Source organism: Dromaius novaehollandiae, chromosome 10 (assembly GCF_036370855.1).
Source record: "Dromaius novaehollandiae isolate bDroNov1 chromosome 10, bDroNov1.hap1, whole genome shotgun sequence".
Lineage (NCBI taxonomy): Eukaryota > Metazoa > Chordata > Aves > Casuariiformes > Dromaiidae > Dromaius > Dromaius novaehollandiae.
Window position 1 is genome coordinate 16,501,765 of NC_088107.1, and position 20,202 is coordinate 16,521,966.

Sequence of the window (20,202 nt, forward strand, 5' to 3'; positions counted from 1 at the left end):
TCACTTTTGTATCACATGATTTTCTCATATTATGCATTCACAAATGGATTTCTTAAGTTAATCCACTAGGTTGCTTTCCATCTTCTGTTGCAAATTCCTCCTCAATATCTTTTATTAACTATTTGGTAAGTATAGGACTGCCATGCTGCACATATGTTGTTTCTTCTTCCTGTTTTCTGGAAAGTGAGGTTGTCTGGGTAAAGCAAGCATTGATGTGTATTCCTGTGTTGTGCAATCAGACCTGCGTCTAGTCAAATCCTTGTTGATACTGGAATGCTAAAGGGTTTGTTTAATAACCTAAATTTAGTAATAGATTTTTGTAATTGCTTCAGATCTTGATTTTGTGTGTATTTTCTTTGAATTGGCTGGCCTGTGTCCCATAAACTCCTGTTACTTTTTGTTAATCCTAGTGGTTCCTAGTACTGGAAAATACCTTCTTTCTGCGTGCACACACAGTATAATTACCAAAAACCCAAACCAAAGTAGACAGACAAAAAACACGTCAAGAGTATATCCTGAAACTAATAAGGAGAAATGCTGGTTAGTCCTTGGTGTGAGTAGCATAGATCAGGACTGTAATTCTCATTTCCTCAAAAAATCAGAAAATTAATATGTTTATTTGTTGTATTTGAAAAGTGATAGTCTAGAATCCAAATTCTGTGTGTAAATAGATCAAAACTTTGAGGAAGTTTGCAACAGCTGAGATTTTGAAGGAAGGTGGATCATATCCTATTATTTTTAAAATGATTAGGTACTAATAACTCTGGTAAAAGCAAAGGCTTCAACACGCGTGCGCGTGCACACGCGTGCGCACAGGCTAGCGCACTCTTGTTGCTCTTTCAGGCTAAAGGGAGCAGGAAGAAGACAAGTATTTTAATACGTGATAGTTTTGTCTACAAAGAAATAGAATACCTTGTGCCATTTTGATTTTGCAAATGTAATTGAAACATACTTAAGATACCCTCATCAGTTTTTGTGTTCTGTGAAAATGAAAACTTGAGTCTATTGACTTCAGAGTTGCTTCCAGTAAATGTGAAAAATGGACTAGTTTCCATGGCAATTTTAGAATAAACATAGAAGAATAAAGTCACGTTGGCTGCATCATTCACTTGCTTTTGGTGAAGCATTCCCAATGGATAGCTGTACACCTGCTCCTTAGCTGGCACCAGGTGTGTGAAGCAAATAAATGAAAACATGGAAATGAAGGTTCCTTTTCAGTTATGAAGAATAAAAGGCTTTTGTCTGCCTTTTGCTTGTTCGTTTGTTAAAGATCATTTTTCCTGTCATGTACCTGAGAATTGTGTACGTACTTGAGAACTGTGCATGTACGATAGGTTAATAGACATACGCACATATATATTTTTTTACTTTTCCCTATTTAGATACTCAAAAGAAACATAGGCTGTGAACCCAGTGGGAGGTAGTAAAGAATGGTGACAGAGTCTAACGTATCTCTAGAAATCAAATTACTTTCACTAATAATGAACTCAACAGCTGCTTCTAATCCTAAAGCTGGCACAAAATGCTGTTATGTCTAATAAAGCTTTGTAGAATCTGATACTATTGCTTTTTAAAATGTTCTGTTGTTAGCTTTCTTCAAATCCAGCTGTGATAACTGTTGCCTTAAGCTGCACAGCTAGTTTATTCTTTTAACATAATTAGAATATATTAGATATATATATTAGATATATTAAAGGTAGAATGTGAAGCACAAAACCCTGCATGTTACCTACCCAGAGTAGCTGCTGTGGAAGGAGTGGAATCTTTCAGAGCACGTTTTGGCAGACAGCTGCTTTTTTCCTTTGCACATGTTAATTATGTGTTTACTAAAGAAAAGTGCAAGGAGATGATGGAAAACGGTTTCCCCTTCCCCCAGCAAGATTTGTGGCCTGTTGCTCTTCTCTCTTTATGAGCTTTTTATATGTATTTCCACCTGGCTTTCTGATCCTAATCAGATATAGTATTTTTTCCCTTTCCCACTGTTTTTTCTGTGAGGTTGCTTTTACCATGAAGTGTCCAGCCACAGTAGCAGTCATCTTGGAAATATAATAGTCAATACTTCCTTAATTTGAGATCTGGGGAAGGCTGCACAAATTCGTCACAGCCTTTGAGCACAGTGAGAGCACAATAGAGTTTTAGAGTGTGGAACCACATTGTAATCCATTAAGCAAGTTCCTTCATATAACACAAAGCTTTTCCTTAGTTAACAGTTGTATTTTTAATTAGTCATTCATTTTCTTAATTTTTTTCTGTGTCCGTTTTAATGGCTGAAGCAATTATAGCAAAATAAATTTCTGTGTAATCCCTCTTTTCATATATATGTTTGTGTATGGAATGGAAGAGTCACTAATGTATATGATGGCTACATTTATTCATGAAATAATCTTTCAGAAGGTGTTGCTGCTCATTCTCTTTCGTAAGACAAAAGCTAGATCATATTGACAGCTCCTAATGATTGTCTGGGGCTGTTTTTGAAATAGTTGTTTAATGTAGATGGGCCTGTGTTATCTGGAAGTTATTTGATTTGGTAATTGCCCCATTAAAGATATTTTCATAGAGCACAGAAGAGTAGAGTATTTAAGTGATCCCTCATTAAATAACTTTGCTGATGTTTAATTAGTGTATTTAAAGGAAAAGGAAAATCAGTGTCTTTAAGCTTCAATGTGACAATGAAACCTTTTAGGAAATTACTCAGCTGTTGCGAGAACACAGCCATGTCCTAACATTTGTAGTCCAGTGATTGATATGACCTTAGTTTTCAGGAATGTCTTCTACCGTTCCAAAACCATACTGGGACATAACATATGCAGCCGCATGTGTTACCAGCATTACTTGTATTCATACATTCATTTATAAGCTATAGGAACAGTAAAAATTATTACTATTTAACATGTGATTAACTAAAAATATGGCTTTTAAGATTATAGTGTGTTTATTTTTAAAAAGAAAGGCCTAAGGTAAATTGTTATGTACTCTACTTATTTAACCTTCACATTCTCAGCATTGCTTTCATTTTTTCTTTCTTTATCCGAGAATTCCCGATAGCTTTTGAAAGACCCTTAGTGAGATAAATCTGTAACTTAGAGCTATTTGACTGAAAGTGTGTTTATGCAAGTTCATCCCTAATGGTTGTAAAGTAGAACAGAATGCTGTGGCCACTGAAACCTTTGTCAGTCATTTTGCAGGTACAGTAATTGATGTAGGCATTCACTGCCTTCCCCAGGTGATGCTCATCACAGTAAACATTGTGCAGGGAGTAGCACAAATGCTGTGGTAACATTAATTGTGTCTGCAGAGGCATTTGTAAACACTTGAGGGCAATTTCAGTAGGAATAAGGGAAAAGAAAAGTATTTGGACATTGCTGGCTTTCCTTTAGCCCAAAAGAAGTTGTAACAGTAGCTGTCAGGCAATTTAGAGTTTCTCTTTGATCTTCAGAACATTTTTATTTTCAGTCAAAATGAATACTGAGATAAACAGAAATTCTGTGTTCTTATGTTGATTCTTTATTGATCAGGTTCTTTTTTAACATCTTATGCATGAAGAATACTTTTTTGTTTTTTGTTATTGAAAGTGCAACTGAAATATTTACAGAAACTGTAGCAGAGGCTTAAAAAACCCCAGCAGGTACAACAACAACAACAAAACAAATGCAGAAGTCAGTGCTCTTGCAGTGTGACAGACTTGACATTGTGCAGTTTTGTGGAACAGAATCTTAATAGCTAGTATGCATCAGAGCCTGCTGAAAAACAGCTTTTACTGTTCTTGCAAGCACAGAAAATTGATAAATTGTCTGTAGCATTTCTCACTGAGTTATGGGCACTTTTCTGCAGACACCAATTTGTGCTTAGTAAAGTCAAAACTTTAAAGTAGACTAGCCAGTAGCTGAAAGGTAACGTGCCAGTTCAGAGCTTCAGACTTAAGTATGAAGAAAACAGCTGTAGAAGGTGTTTGAAGACTGATGTGACACTCTAGAGGTCAGTTCTCTGCTATTTCAATACAGAAAATATTTACTGGTCATCAGTAATCCCCCATGTGGCTGGAAAATACCTGTAAAAAGCACTGGGGATGATGTGGGCTTTCTGAAGGGAAAAACGTTGTCCAAGATTGTAGTTGTAAACTTTATCGGGAATCACTCATATGTCCTGAGTTTTAAGAAAGGGTGAATTTTATTTCATTATAGAGATATGATATGGACTCTGTGTGTGTGTGTGTATATATACACAATATCATATAGATAGATATAATTTAAATCTTTTCTTAATATTTCTGGCTTTTCTTTGTATAATAGATTGAACAAATGAGAACCGAGCTACTTCAGGAAAGAGCTATAAAGCAAGATTTGGAGTGTGACAAAATTTCATTGGAAAGACAGGTAATTATTGCTGCCATAATGTTACATTAGCAAGATAGGGCAGCTCGTTGCCTTCATTAGGAACTAAGCATTTAAGGACTAGAGTATTCAGGCACTATCCCACCAGAGTGTGCTGGTAGAAGTATGTGTTGTATTAAGAATAGATTTAAAAATGAGTATCTTGACATTTGTACTCAAAAAAAATGATCATATTATTTTTACAATATTAGAATCTTAAATTACTTCTGCTTTTAGTATTTTTTCTTTCTGTATACCTCCTCTGTAGCTCGAGGTTTGTTACAGCTTATAAATTTTATATAATAAGCATTCAAACTGTACGTATATACCTGTTTATACAATCTAATAAATGTTTGTGAAATAGTGAGTGCAGGCATCTCTCCACCGCACAAGTTCTGTCTATACATTTGAGGATCAAAGACATTAAAATTAAGACATGGAACAGTTGCTTTTGTATGCTTGTTAGTAGAATAAAATTGAGCCATAATATAGAAATTTTAAAAAGACAAATACAGAGGAAAGACTATAAAATATCAAAGATATTTATCTAGTTTAGCTGTAAACCCCTTGACCACTTTTGGAGGAACTATCTTTCAAACTCTTAATAGTATTTAAGGAATACTTTTGAAGGCAGACCAGCATTTCAAGCAATTCCAATTTTGGTTGAATGTTTTCTTCTGTAGAAGCAAACAAATGAAAAAGTGACATGCCTTTGAAAGAAAAGATACAGGTTTGATGGAGAACTGTTACTTTCTGTTGCCTAGGAAGGAATATGATTTATATGTTTCAATATTTGTGATGGAAAGTATGTTAAAATACTTTCTAGCTTTTTGTGACTTTTTATTCTACAGCTGTCTTAGCAAGTGAGCATCTTACTGACAGTCTCAAGAAAAAAAACCAAAAAACAAAACAAAAAACAGATTGTAAAGGAAACTTAGACAACAAGTTTATAGCAGACACCTAACTTCTTGGTGACTTAAATGGGATCCCATCTTAATTCTCAATTGTTTGAGAACAATGAGTGCCACCTACTGGTATATCTCAAATACTTCCTTCTATTTTAGCCCTGACTTTTCTCTTATTACACCTTTTTTACAGTGTTAGAAATCTGAGATTGTGGTTTCAAGTTATGTAACAACAAAGCCTTATTTTCTGTTCTTTGTGTAACTTTTCTTTTTTTCTGAAACTTTATCTTAAGGTCCCTGTTGAAAACCTAACTTGCCCAACCTCATAAAGATTAAAGTGCAAATCTTAGGAAAAAAAACCTGCTTTTACAAATCATGCTGCTTACAAAGACAAAAACTTCTTTGAACTACTTACCTTGTCAAAGTAGCTTTGGACACTTAAAGAAAAAAACGCAGGCAAATGCAGCTTTGATAGAGTAAAAGTGGTATTGGGTGCAAGTTGTTTCTTTATGTCTGCTTGTATTATCCATGCACTAGTGAGTTACATGGGAGGGACTCAGAATTTGACAAAAGAATTAAGCTTGGATAATAAGATAGATCTAAAGTTATTTAAGCAATATTGACAATTTTTAAAATGCTGTTGGAAGGGCCTGGCATCCATCTGAAGTTTGAGGGACCTTCAAGTCTACAGTTTTAACTTGGGACTAATATTAAACTCTCACTGATAAAATGCAGTTATAGAAGATGTGTTTGCTCTTAGCTACAGAGATTTTACCTAGTCTTGCAGTAAAATGTCACTGGCTCTTTTTTCTATATTCCTCAAATAAAAACATACTTATCATTATATGTTTTTCTAAAGAAAGTTATTTTGTGTTAAGGTGGTATTTGCTAACATAAGTGTGTATATAGTAATCATGTATGTTCTGAATCTAGAACAAGGACTTGAAGAGTCGAATCCTTCACCTGGAAGGTTCTTACCGATCCAGTAAGGAGGGACTTGTTGCACAAATGGAAGCAAGGATCACAGAGCTAGAAGAACGACTTGAAAATGAAGAGAGGTAAAACTAGCTCTCTTAGGATCAAAATATTTGTGTTTATATATGTTAATATGACCTCTTGCTACTGGTAAGTTTTTAGGCCAATGAATTTAATTTTTTTGACAAGCACTGAATTAAAATGGCTACTGTTACATACAGTAAATTATTTATACTTATAAATTTTAAAAATACTTAATTCATGCTTATAAATTTAGAAGTGGGCAGCAATGTAACATGGTTACATACCTCATTATTTTATCAATGTCTGCCATCAATAACAGCCTTAAAAATACTAACTGTAGTTTAACGTTCCAGCTTGCTTATTCACTGCATAGTTTACACTTGGAGAAATGTATTTTTATCTAAATGTTTCTCTGAAAACAAAAGAAATTCTCCATACCAGTTCATGCTTTTGAACAAAACTCTAGTATGTTGCATGAAATCAGTGAATAAAGCAGAAGCCATTAGTATTTATGTAAGACTTGGAATATTGCTAAGAAATTTCTGAGAAGGATTGGAAGTATCCCAGTTCCTCTTTCTACAAGCCTGTTTGTTTGTTTGTTTGTTTTTTTCAGGGATAGAGCTAATTTCCAACTAAGTAACCGCAGACTTGAGAGAAAAGTGAAGGAATTAATGTTGCAAGTAGATGATGAACATCTCTCATTGACTGATCAAAAGGACCAGGTAGAAGGAAAGACTAATATGCAAATATCTGATATTAATCCTACTAGCCTAAATCATTTTATGTAAAAGATATTTCGGAATATAAGTAGATGTTGTTTTTGTTTAAGAACTCCAATTTAATGAGATTTTTTTATTCCCATTGTCATCATTCTTCTGCCTAGTAGTAAATTTTAAATCATTTCTAAAATTATGAAAATGAAGCACTTTGCATAAAGGCATTCTATATTTTTTATGAAATAAAGGTAAAAGCAGAAAATATAATCATATAAATACATACACCAACAAATAGTATATTCTGTCTTGCTATAAAATATTGCTTCAAGAAAGAAGCTATGTGTAGTTATTAAATATAGGCTATAAATGTTAGGTACATGTTGGTATTTTAATATGCTATGCCATTTCTGAGATCTTCATTGATTCTTTGCTTAAAACATGAATTGTTTCAGTACACGAGTCAAGTAGTTAATATTCTGACTAGAGAATGAATAGTATGTTTCAAAATGTCTGTCATGGGAACAATCTTAAAAAATTTTTTTTTTTTTTAATAGTATCTGTCTGGTAAAGTTGCTACTAAGACACAATAATAGCTCTGGATGGTCTTTCATTATTGATAACTTGTTCTTTCCATCACATAATACCGCCTTACTCTTATCGAGGTTGTGTTTGCTTGTCTTTTTTTTCTTTCTTAAACTTTCCCATCACTTGACTAGTCTCAAAATCTAATGCTGACTTTTGAATACTTTGAAGCAGTTTTGCAGTGTCATGACACTCGCAAAGTTCTGTCTTTATTCTCCCTCTCATAGATGCTGGAAGAATAAAATTCCTTTATTAATATAGTCCTCTAATCAGCTGACATGTAAATATTTCAGTTGAGCTTGCGTTTGAAAGCAATGAAACGTCAAGTTGAAGAAGCTGAAGAAGAAATAGACAGACTGGAAAGTGCCAAAAAGAAACTCCAGAGAGAACTGGAAGAGCAACTGGACATGAATGAACAATTGCAAGGACAGCTTAATGCTGTGAAAAAGGAATTGAGGTAGGGTGCCTTGTTGGACCTTACAGTTGTTACCAAACGCTTGCAGCACTGACCTCTTGCTCCCTCAGTCCATGAGCCAGGGACTTCCTCTAACAAACTTCAAGTTTGTCGTAAGCAGACTGACTTTCAGAGGCAGAGCTGTGAAACTCTCTTGCAATACCTTTCTCTACAAATATTCTCCAACTCCTTCCTGGGTGCTCTGGGTACCCAAACCTTCTTTCCAATTATCTGTCTGCTGAGTAAAGTCACTGAGGCAGGGGATAGAAAATGGAAACAAGTGGTGGAACTCAGCACTCTAACCATTTATTAGTGGAGAAAATTTCCTGCTAAAAACTGAGAGGAACAGCTGTCTTGCATTTAGTTTCCTCAGCCATCTTTGAACATCTCGGTGTGCAAAGTTTACAGTTTCCCCTGATTGTGCCCTTAGGTAGAGGTGCTTGAAGATATAAATGATTCAGCTTCATTCTCTTGTATATCTATTTTGTGTAAGATGTAGTCTATGATAATTTGCCACTATTGGAGCACAAGTCTCTTTGACATCCTTCAAAAATGGAGATACTATCTGTCAATGTTATGAGCTTTGCATAAGTATTCCACATGTAGATGTGCAATTTTAATACCACATACCTGTGTATTTTTGTTTTAGTAGACGGAAGAAGTCACCAAGTAAAGTGCTGACTGATTTTGATGATGATGATGATGATGATGATGAGTTCAGCACGGATGGAGATAGTCTCTGTGAAGCGCCTTCAGGAAACAACTTGTCAAAAGATGACGACACAAAAATCTAAATAAGTATTGAATCTGTGATTCCTTTAAAGTACTGGAAGAATAACCTAAATTACCAAGACTGGATATTCTAGAAGCCAAATGACATAAAGGGATTTAAGAGCTAGGAATATAATGTTTCCATCCATACTGTGCCATTTTCTTATTTAGATCTTCTCTGTTTATTGTAGAAAACAGGATTGCATTATGAAACATGGATATATATATATACCTGCTACTGAAAACATACGGATAACATTTCATGTTGGTAATACGATTTTGCTAAAATTCTGTTCAAGTAAAGAGCCATTCGAAAGAAATTCAAAACTAGTTTGTAGTTATTAAAAGATTTTCTCTAAAATTAAGGAAGCCATCATAATTTAATAATTATAAGTAGGGGGAAATGATGTATAGAATGTAAATACTTTAAAACTGATCATTTTATTGACTACTTTAGTACAAGTTTGTAAAGTTTCAAATATTATATAAATCAGTTCCATATGTAAAGTACATAAATTTATATTGAATATTATATTTGAATTTTAAGAAAAAAATAAAACAAAACTAATACATTTTGTATACTGGGGAGCTGTTTGACAGTTCCTGAGCCAGGAAGTATGTTCCAATTTTAAAATCAGTGCATTTTATTGTACGTATTCTGTATATTAGGGATAAAATGCTAGCATGCAGAATTAGATCTCCAAGTTCAGATACTGCCTGTTGACTTTAGAGGGACCATCATGTGTCCATGATGAGTGAGGCTTGCCTATAACTTGTTACTGTAACCTTTTGTTTCTGAAGCTTTCTGTTCTCAGTAGGGTAGGGTGAGAGTGAGGTGAGTTACTACTTGGCATCTTTCATTTCCCAAAGTGGGCTCTGTACTGCCAGGTGCAGAACGCTGTAGGCCTGCTCAGCTGAGGGCACCAAGACAGGCTTATCTTAAAGCCTCTGAGGCATCCCAGCCATTCCAGTAAAATTACATGTGGCATTTGAATTAAGTATGTGTCTAAATGTGTTGGTTAACTGATCCTGGAATGTTATGCACCTGGCAAGAAACTGCACCAATTTCAGGAAATACAAAGCCTATAATCTGATTTTGTTTTTTCCTAATTTGTTATTTAGCATCTGTTTGTGAGATCTTGCAGTATATGATCATATATGCAGATATATGTTAGTGTTTTGGTTTATAGCAGTATCTGCATTTTGGGAGATCTATTCTGTGAACAAAACTTGAGGGAAAATAAAAAAAGAGCATTGCAAGTTTTATTTTAAATGCATTTTCCATTTTATTGCAAAAATTTTTTTTGTGCCATTTATATTACACAGACAATCTTGCTCTTGTGCAAATCAAGAATCTTAAGGAAAGTGCACTACTACATAATTTTGGTAATAAGTCATAGCTAAGTCCTGTTTGATTGTTAGCATTTGTTCCCAGTTACACTTAAGTGAGTACTTCTCTGCTGAATGAACCAAATAATAATTTAATGTAGTTGTAAAAATACTTTAACCTGGAGTTGCTGGGAGCTTCCATTACTCCCACATAGGCATCTACTCAAGGATAAATTTAGCAGCTCCGAAAGTGAGCCTGAGAGACTTGGGTAAGGCACAAGTGCTGACAATGGCAGTTCTCATATGGTTATATGAAATGAAACTACTGCCTGCAGGATCAGAAATCTATTTGTGCATAGTAAATTACAGACTCTTTTGCCATATAATTCCTTTCAACATGATTTTGATGTTTTGAAATACATGGGAAATAATATGAACTGCATAGCTGTAATAACCTGCCTCTGAATCTTGTACATCTTTTCAGGTCGTTTCAGGCATAGGGCATGTTATTCTTTTGTGGAGCTAGCTTTACTACTTTGACAACATACAACCAGCCCTCCTCCAGGAAGATCTGCACTATACTGTACTGACAATCATCATATAACCTGCCGTGATTTATTTTTTGCTTCATTTACATGTTATCTTAGGCTTAACTTTAAACAGCAGATTCCAATTTTCATTCTGTTGCAGCATTCTGTCCTGATGTTCATAGATGACTATTATTTCAAGCCACTGGAAGAAAATTACTTAATATTGCAGCTACCTCCAGTTACACTAAACTGTAAAAGATAAAATTCACTTAAAATAAAATGTCAACCAGCTCTTTCAGTTCTGCTTTTTATGATGCATTTAGCTTGATCTGCCATTTGAATTTCATAGGAAAATGTTTGTGTTTAAAATAAAACAGGAAAATATTTATCCAGGAAATATTAATGCTGTAACCAAGTTTCTGCATTTTATTCTTTTTGGATAGCTACTTTCCTTGTTACTTGTAAAGCATGTGCAGTATCTAGAAGACTCCTTTTCTCATTTGAACTTACAATAAAATACAAGGGCTCCCCCTTTGTTGTTTCCCCCTTGAGACATTGTTGTGAACTTTTAGTGGGAGAGATCCTGCCTATTAGACTCCCGCCCCCATGTCTGCCTCGAATGTCTATTCTTTTGGACTTGAGAATGGCATTTCCTTTTTAGAGTTGTCAAATTATATGATTAAAACCATAGAAATTCTTAAGATATTGAAAAGGACATTTTGACTCATTCACAGAACAGTCTGTAGCTCTGTTTTGATACATGATGCACTCAAATTGGATCACATCAGATGAGAGACTTTCAGACCCTAGAGGTTTGCTGAAGCATCGGAGCTCTTGCTATATTACATAAATGAGTTTTATTGTGCGCTGTAGAGGCCTTCAGCAACAGGTCTTTCTGTTTTCTTTGATGATACCATAACATCTCATACACTAAGCAGATACAAGCAACATTGTTTATGATATGAACCTAACCTGATGACAGATACAGTGGATGCTTCTCTTTCAATCTTTAATAATCTGTGATGAACAATGAACTTTATGCCATCTGTGAGATTAAACGTCTTTTTTATCTCACTGAGATTTTGACCATTTGTATGTAATAAGAGATACACCTTCTACAAAGAAAATCTCTCTCATTAAGATTCTGTTCTGCCTAAATAAACATGTTCTTAAAACAGTTGTGTAAGATTAATATTGCCATATTCAGTTTTTGACAACTTACACCTTAAGATGACACGTGCAGTTATTCATAATTCCTTGTTTTAAGACTCCAGTCTAGATTCTATTTTGAGCTTTTTCCCTAGCCTTTTATGCTCGGGCAGAGCCTCTCAGTTTTCTGAGCCTACCTTTGTAGATACGAGAATACAAGCTAAGTTGGAAGGGGTGTTTTAATGTTTTTAAATCACTAACATTTAGCAAGTTCTTAAAGAGCTTTCGATGGCAATTGCTATACAATGCAAACTGTTGAAACAAACAAACAAAATCCTCCTGTCCTCCACTAATTTCTCACTCTCACTGTCCAAGTAATAAAATCAAGAATATTCTTCACTTTTAAAAGATTTTAATGCCCTTGAGTTTGGAAGGCATCTCTTTTCATAGGAGCATTAAGGTTTTTCAGATATCCTCTCTCTCCTTTTACTGCACAGAGAAAGAAAAAGGAAAAAGTTCTCATCTTCCTGCTTTCCCCTGCACCTACTTCCCCATGCCCTACCTGATTTAAGGAAAGCCCTAGATGAGGAGAATATTTTCTTAAGTCAGTGTTGTGGGTTGGTTTTTATTTTTCGTTCCTCAGACAGCTTTTTCCCCCAAGATACAGTTTCCTGGTGATTAGATTGTATAACTTGTTGATTAATCTGCATATTCCTCTGATTTATCCTTATCCTTTTCAACTTAATTCTTTCCTTCTTTCCTGATTGAGTTAAATAATCTGTTCTGATTTATAATTGATTTTCTAAACTATTCCAGAAGCCATGTGCACTCTTCATTTGTACAGGCCAGCTGTGTGCTTTGCTGAGTGAGCTCCACAGTGCAATAGCTTCAGCTTTTAGGCCTTTTCTGGATCAGGCAGCATATTTCAATAGTAAAACATTGATGTTTTTAGCTGACTGGAGCTTCTTATCCTATGAGTGGAGCAACACATTTCAGCTGCTTAATTTTTACCAACTGCAGTTATCAAGTAACATCACAAAATGTTCACAGACTTTGCTGAATAAGCAACATTCTGTAGAGATTGCCAGAGTTTATAACACATTTAATTTGTTCTTGTTTGTATAATGTGCTGATTAGGTCACATATTTAACCTACTGACTCTGCTGTGTTATAGTGAGGAAAATTTCGTTGTTATTTCAAAACTTGTTCCTGAAGACTGGACTGTTGAAGAAAAGGTACGAAAATGAATAGCAAGGTTTATTGGTAGTAAATGTTTTTCTCTTGACATGTAAGAAAGGGAAAAGTTAATGAGCAGAGGGAAGCAAGGTTCAACAGTCAAGGCCAAGGGCAGTGGCTGTCAGATGAAAAATGCTCTCTGGCTTAGTAATGTCTGTGTGGACTGTCATCCTTTCCTCTGTGAATCTCTGTCATTAAGTGAAACATCACTATTGTGATTCAGTTATTTGCAGCAATTCTGTATGTCCCCCGTCTGCAGTCAGTGCTTTATGCTGCTTCATCTGCTCACTGGTACAGAGGCACTTCTTGTTGTACGCTAGAAAAGGCCAGGAGTCAGCGTGGCAGTGGTTAGCTGCTGTTTCTAGAGGTTGTATATCTGAGTACACCAAGTGTTACACTGCAGGACAGCTGAACTATTTTAACTGTGTTTCATACTGAATAAACATTGGTTATCTGTTGTGACAACAGATTGTTGTCACATTTGTTGTGATTGGTAATGAACAAGTACAGGTAAAAGCTGTATGTTTTAAAGGTAGGCATAGACCTCCCTGTCTTCCTAGCTTAAAAAAGAGGTGTCAGGAAATAGTGGGTGCATTTTTAAAAAAATGCAGAATAAAAGAAGAAGAAGCTATTATGTCCTTCCGTGTTATTCTTCAAAGAGTCAGGCTCAGCTGTCTGTTGTTAGCTTTTGTAAACGCTTATTGTTTTAAGGGACTCTGCAATATTTACTAGCCTCACAGCAGGCCTGGAAAGTGTAATCTGGTTGTTGATGTAGACAGAAGTGAGACAGAGATCACACAGCTGGCAAGTGTAAGAACCAAATTAAAGCTGAATAGAGAACTCTGGCTTCCCCACCTGGTGCAGGTTTGACAGTCCTTACTCCCCACATTTTTTCCAGCATCACCACCGTTCTTACTCAGTTCCTGTAAATTTACAAACCCTTCACAAAAAAAAAAAAATCACAGCCCCTAATAATACATCTTGTGGCCCAAAGTACCATCCATTGAAATCATGAGGAAGGTGCCCATTAACTTCATCGGTATTCAGTTGGACCTGTGCAGTATTGAATGAGCAGTATGAAGATGCCAGTTAATTTTTCCATGTGTTACTGTATCCATTACTGCACTTAGGCATTTTAGGTAATCTGTGACATGAGAGCAAAGAGAAATAATTATCTCAATGATATAGTTACAAGCATACTTGAGAAGGCTTTGTCTGTCAACTTGTCTTTTCCTTTAAAAGACGAGATGAAGTGTGATATAAAGTACAACTGCACACTGTAGTGCACTTTGTGCAAGACTGTGTGCTGAGAATGGTATTTGCAAGGCAAGAGTAACAGTGATTTTAGCCCTGATGCAAAGCTGCTGAATTAGCTTGTCAGAGGGCCCCATGATGGGAAGAGACACGAAATTTTTTTTCCTCTTAAGAAATTGTCTAGGACCTCATACACTCAGAATTTAAATCTAGTAAAACCTCTTTTCACCTCAAAAGACTGTGGCCACCTGATTCCTGAGAAATACTAGCTTCCAAAATTTTTCAGGACAAAATGCCAGGTGTCTTTCAGTTGCTCCTTTCCAAAGGCTGGCTCACTGGGAGGGTGTCAGTGAGTTGGATTCCTGTGCATCAGTACCAGTTGACAGTCCTTTACTGGTTAGTACTAATGAAGCACAGACGATACCAGTAGAGATAGTATGCTTTGTGTAAGAGGGAACATTCAGTCATTCCTCCATCCTAATAACAATTTGCTGTTTTATTCAGATGCTGAAGCTCCATGTCATTAGCAGAAAAAACAGGCAAGAAAAAAATGTTCCTCAAATTGTGAGCACAGGTTGATGATGAAAGTTTATGCTGTCCACCAGTAAGGAAAACTGTAGGAACACTTCTGTGCGAGTGCAGAGAAGGGACTCATTACAGGTAACTTCTCTGAGATTTTCTATGCTTTCTGTTATTTCTGCTGCTTCAGCAGAATAGGCTTTATGAACAATACCTTATATATTGGATTACAAAGCTATTTTCACTAGTGTTAAGCATACCGAGCTGTCCTTTTACTTTGGTTACGTGCAGTCCAGCTAGGATGAAACCTGGCAAAGGGTTAGTGCAAGATAAGGGAGAAAACATAGCAAGAAAGATCAATGGGGATCCAGCTCTGGTTGAACAGATTTTGTTCTTCCATCCATCCTCCTTAAAGAGCCTGGCACTGAATGTCACTTAAGCCAGCTTAAATCTCCAGAGATCTAACTAAGGCTGGGATGGGTGTAAGATTTTATTTCCAGAGAAACATTCTGAAGGCTCAAGATAAGGATGGGAGGGAACACACTGTAAGAGTGTAAGTAAGAGTGGCACAAGCTATGCTTGCACCTAGGGGATGCCTGTTGCCTGTGTGTCCCTGCAGCAAAGATCCTAAGAGAGTCCAGCTGAGCCAAAGGATAGTGCTGAAAATGGAGCAGCATGTGTTTCTGTGGCTGCACTGGGAATGGAGGCCGATTCACTGCATTCCCCTGTGCAATACGGGTAGTTCTGTCTTACAAAGTACTTTCAGCTCTTTCAAACCTTGAATACTCAAGTGCCTTCCAGTATCAGAAGCATCTATTTTCTGTGACTCACCTTTTTTCTTATCCCTTTTCCAGCAATAAATTGTGTGTGTGGTGCTCTATTTTCACTTGGTTTGGGTTTTTGGTTGAAGATGTGCTTACTGCTCTGTTTTTCTGGGAGAGATTAAAGAAGACATTGCTGCCCTTGGAGAGGAAGGGGAGAGGAGACTGCTGTTTAGAACTGGTCTCTTTAGAACTGGTCTCTGTGCCAGGGATGAGCTATACTTTTTTAGAAGGCAGTTCCACTGTGCACATGAGAACTGAGCTGTTGGCCAGAAGTACACCTCTCAAGCCGACAAAGTCAGCTGTCCTCAGCTCAGCTTGGCCTTTGTTTTCCTGGAAGATAATGCCTGAGACCTTGAACTTGACTTGCGGAGGCTGCCAGCGCTTTTCTGGTGTGTGATTCTGTACTAAAGATGAGATTAAGATTGACATACTTTTGATGATGTTCTTCAAGTCTTTTGGTTAAAGTAGAGCAAATATTAAGAAAAAAGCTCACTGGGTATCCATCTTCATGACTGGAGTGTGCAAGCACAGACATGTGCACATAGTGAGGGCACAGACAGCTGAGTGCATTTCTGCAAGTGCTGTATCAGGGTTTAGTGCCTGCCTGAAAATATAATCCCATCTGTTTAGAACTGATGTACCAAATTTAGCAGCTACTGTCACACTGAGGGCACTGCAAATCCCTCCTAACGAAGAGCACCTTCATCTGAGTTCTGGCGCTTTCACGGGTACTTCCTGTGTAAAAGAACTTTTTGACCCAGAGTCCCAACAGTCCTCTCCATTTGTCTTTTAAACACTAATCAAAAGGAAAACAAAAGAAGCTGAATCGCATAGAGAAGATGGGGTAGTCTGATAGTTGGAAGTAGAGCACTGGGAGTCAGGAAGATTCTAGTTTCTAATTCATTTGGGCTGCTGGTTCACTCTTTGGCCTCCTTGTGCTTTTGTCAACATGCCTAGAAAACGGAACACAAAACTAGACCTCCTTGAAAACTTGATACTGTATCTAGGTTGAAGTTTCCTGGGTAAAAATGTTAGGAGGAAATGTCAAGAATGTGATTTTTCAGCAAATCTGCTCTGTTGGTGCTGTGTTCAGCCTTTCACCCTGCAGATGGTTATATGCTGCACCGTTCTCCAAGTTGGGAGTTATCTTACCTGCTATACATCTGAGATAGGTCTTGTCATGCTGGCTGTGCAGTAAGCAAGCTCTGCAGAGTCTTTGCTGCAGAGCTGCTGCTTTAAGGCTAGATTGCCTTGCTTTAGGGGGAGTTTTGTTTTTTCTCAAGTAAGAAGAAAAATGGTTTATTGTGTTACAGGCAGAATGTCTATGAAAAGAGGAAGGAAAAATTAAAACAAGTCCAAAGAACTATGTAAAAGCTGTAACACCAGCCAAACAAAGCAAGGGAACTTCCTGAATAGGGCCATGGTGTTTACTTTAAACGCAGCTCACTGTGCCTTGCTAGTTCAGTACATATTCAGTGTGGTATCCAGCTATTTTAAAGATGAGATCAGATTCATGATCCAGATCAAAATGTCTCTCCAAACTATAGCTTTCTTCAGCATTACTAAGAGTCACAATGGAAGACCACAGTCTGTGGTGCAGTGCGTGACACCGTACAAGGATAAATATCTGTTAGTGTATCCAAAGGCAGTCTAAGCCTCCTATAGAGCACAAGAGAATTCATGCCTCTGATCTGCCTGGCATCCTTTGTCTAGGCAACTTTTTCAGATGGACTGAATTTAATAAGTGTTGTGGGAGTGGGATAAGCAAAGAGAAAAGAATGAGTAAGAAACAGGGCTACTATAGGCACAGCAAGAATTAGGGGAAAGAGATGTACATAGGTGTGCACACAATAGATCTCCCATATGCATGCACCACATTGGTACTACTGATGTAGAATGGGGTTGGCAGGAGGAAAGCTGCAGTCTGCTTAAGCAACCTCCTTTCCCCTTATTCTGGCTATCACTGGCTTCTCTACTGAGAAAATGCCCTACAGTGGCATTTGGAAACCCCTACTCAGTAAGTTAGAGTCCTTTATGACCTCTCTGCAAATGAAAGGTTGCTTTAAGTTTGTATATATATGACAGATGAACTCAAAGCAGTCAAAAACTCAGCTATATGTTTTCAAAATGAAACAGGTTCCATTTAAAGGCATGTGTATGTCAGCAGGTGTATGTTTGCAATAGGTTCCATGAAATTGCTTCAAAGACAAAACTGGCTTTTTGTCAGTTAGCCCTTTGACAACTGCTGTGATGCTAGGCGCCAGCACCATCTCTGCTGGGTCAGCTATTTACAGTACACTGCCATCCTGGTGCCCTGCCGCTGTTACCAGAGAGCGCAGAACAGAAACTGCTGCAGCGATGTAAGATACCTCATCCGGGACCTTTGTAAGATCTGAGCAAAAGGAACATGGTCCAGATGTGTTCTGGACATCACTACTTGAACTACCTTGATAAGCTGCAGGTACAGAAGGGTTTGAGCAATGTACAAACTCACAAACATAGCATGAAAGTTGCAGAAAACCAAGACCCATGAGTGCTGCAGTAGCGTGTACCTGCCTACTGGATGCCATCGATTACCTGAATGACTCCAGTGCAAGTACCTGCACAAGGTGCCCACCTGGTAGATGCTGTGGCAGAAGCAGTACACCTGATGTAGCCCTGCAGTGGTGCAGGGGAACGTGTCAGGGCTACCGATCTGCACTGTGCTGTGGGGTGCTTCCTAATGAGGTTCCTGGCTGAGAGGGGCTTCTTACGGTTCCCAGCTATGGTCCTTCAAAGCCACAGCAGTGGAGAGAGGAGACACTGTTAGAAGACCCAGTGCACGGTGTTTGATGCGCCAGGGCAGAGAGGAAGTGAGGAGTCCGGACCATGAGGTGTTTAGAAAACACGGAGTTAACATTAGCTTGTTCACTGCAAACTCAGGCAGTCACAAAAATGTCTAGCTGTTTAATAGGTGGTCATGGGGACATTTTACTTTTTATCATAAGTTTGGAGGGGGCCTTTTTGTTTTTTTGTTTTTTTTTGACAAAAACCCTGAGGCTTGGGAGACTTCTGTCCTGGTTATGTTGTCTAGGTGTCTTTCCATTTTGGGTCTCTTTCCTCTCATGGGTGAAATCTTGACTATGTGTAGGATTTTACTTTATTTATTTATTTATGTTTTTTAGCTCACCTTGTGCCAACAAGTCAAGTGAGAGGCCCATGCTGTGGGCATGACATTAGGCACCCATCATTCAGCTTATCTGAGCTCCAGAAACAAAATAATGAGCTTTCTGTACTCAGGCAGTTACTGCTTACCTAACCTCTTTTTGCAATGTGTTTATATTCACCTGGAGTGATTTTACTGCAAAGCTTCCCAGGGCTGTTTCCAGGAAAGGCAGACTAGAAGTGGGACAACGATACAAGCCTCAGGAGCCTGTGTATAAACAGCAGCATCCATAGATGTCAGTGTGCCACCGAAAGAATGACACTGGCGGTTGCATCTGGCAGGCAGTGGAGGTGGCAGGAGGGAGGTGAATGCCTGTAGGCTCAGCGGGGCAGGCTGGCTGCCTAGGTTTGCTGTCATGACAAGCCCACCACGGGCACACAGGATGAGTAATTCCTGGAAAGAGCAGGTCTCTGCGTGGGGCAGTTCACTGGGACTGTACTTCCCATGCCTGCCAGGCCTGGCGTGTTGCCTTGGGCTCCCTCACCTTTGATGCCACAGACTCTTATAAGCCTTGCCATCTTAGCTTTTCTCCTTCTTGGGAATACAAAGATACTAACCAGCCACAGTGCAGCGGGTGTCACTGTAGCAGTGATACCCACTGCACAAACTGCAATTGCACTTCCCCAAAGTGTACACATGGCGACGGGCTGCTGACTACAAACTTGAGTTGTGCGTGGCTGTTTACTGTCAGATGTCCTTTAGTGGGAGACAATCTGCAACTGAATGCAGAGAATGAGGTAAAAGCAGCACACGTTTAATTTTGATTGCCATTTTACCTAGACAGTGCAGTTGTTTGCATCGCCTTTATAATTTTTAGAAATTTAGAAGTAGAGTGGCAAAGGGAAATAAATACACATTAACTTTGCTGCTCCTCTGAAACTTTTCCTGTGCTTAGCAAAAAAGCTCAAGACTTCTGGCTCATGAGAAAAATGAAACAAAACTGCACAGAACAATAGGGAAAGCTTTGATCCAAATTTTCTGGTGATAGGACAGTTTTTCCATGAAAAATGTTTGAAAGTCATAAACATGGAAACTGAGTCATGACTGCTTCAGCTAAGCTGTCCTTATCGCCAAAGGTAGAATGAAAGAGCCATGTATCTCAGAAGAAAGGAAGAAACAGGAAGGCGAGAGCCAGCAGCTGGCTGTGGCCTGCCGGCCCATGGCACAGAGGGCAGCACCGCACTCCGCAGCGGGTTGCGGGCCCGGATGAGCCGCAGCACCAGGGGTGGCCGTGGCCATCCTGATGGCCGCTGAGTCACTCTGGCAGGTCCTTGTGCAAATGCAGGTCTTAATCTGAGCTCATCGGTGTATCTTCACATGTCCTAAATTACATTTCATGCTGTGATGCTCTTGGTAAAT

General features: G+C 38.0%; 1 protein-coding gene across 4 annotated transcripts in view; it reads left to right on the top strand.

Annotated features, from left to right (window-relative positions):
* CGNL1 (cingulin like 1) overlaps nucleotides 1-11,833 on the top strand; it is a 68,848-nt gene extending 57,015 nt beyond the window's left edge. For 2 of the 4 annotated variants that reach the window (XM_064517429.1, XM_026113395.2), the window contains 5 exons: nucleotides 4,290-4,373; nucleotides 6,209-6,333; nucleotides 6,888-6,996; nucleotides 7,866-8,029; nucleotides 8,676-11,833. In XM_064517429.1, coding sequence (XP_064373499.1) covers nucleotides 4,290-4,373; nucleotides 6,209-6,333; nucleotides 6,888-6,996; nucleotides 7,866-8,029; nucleotides 8,676-8,820 — 627 coding nt within the window. In that variant the 3' untranslated portion in view covers nucleotides 8,821-11,833. Of the gene's footprint in view, nucleotides 1-4,289; nucleotides 4,374-6,208; nucleotides 6,334-6,887; nucleotides 6,997-7,799; nucleotides 8,030-8,675 lie in introns of those variants that run through there. The other 2 variants (XM_064517430.1, XM_064517431.1) reach the window with 2 other exon arrangements.
* The last annotated feature ends 8,369 nt before the right edge of the window (nucleotides 11,834-20,202 follow it).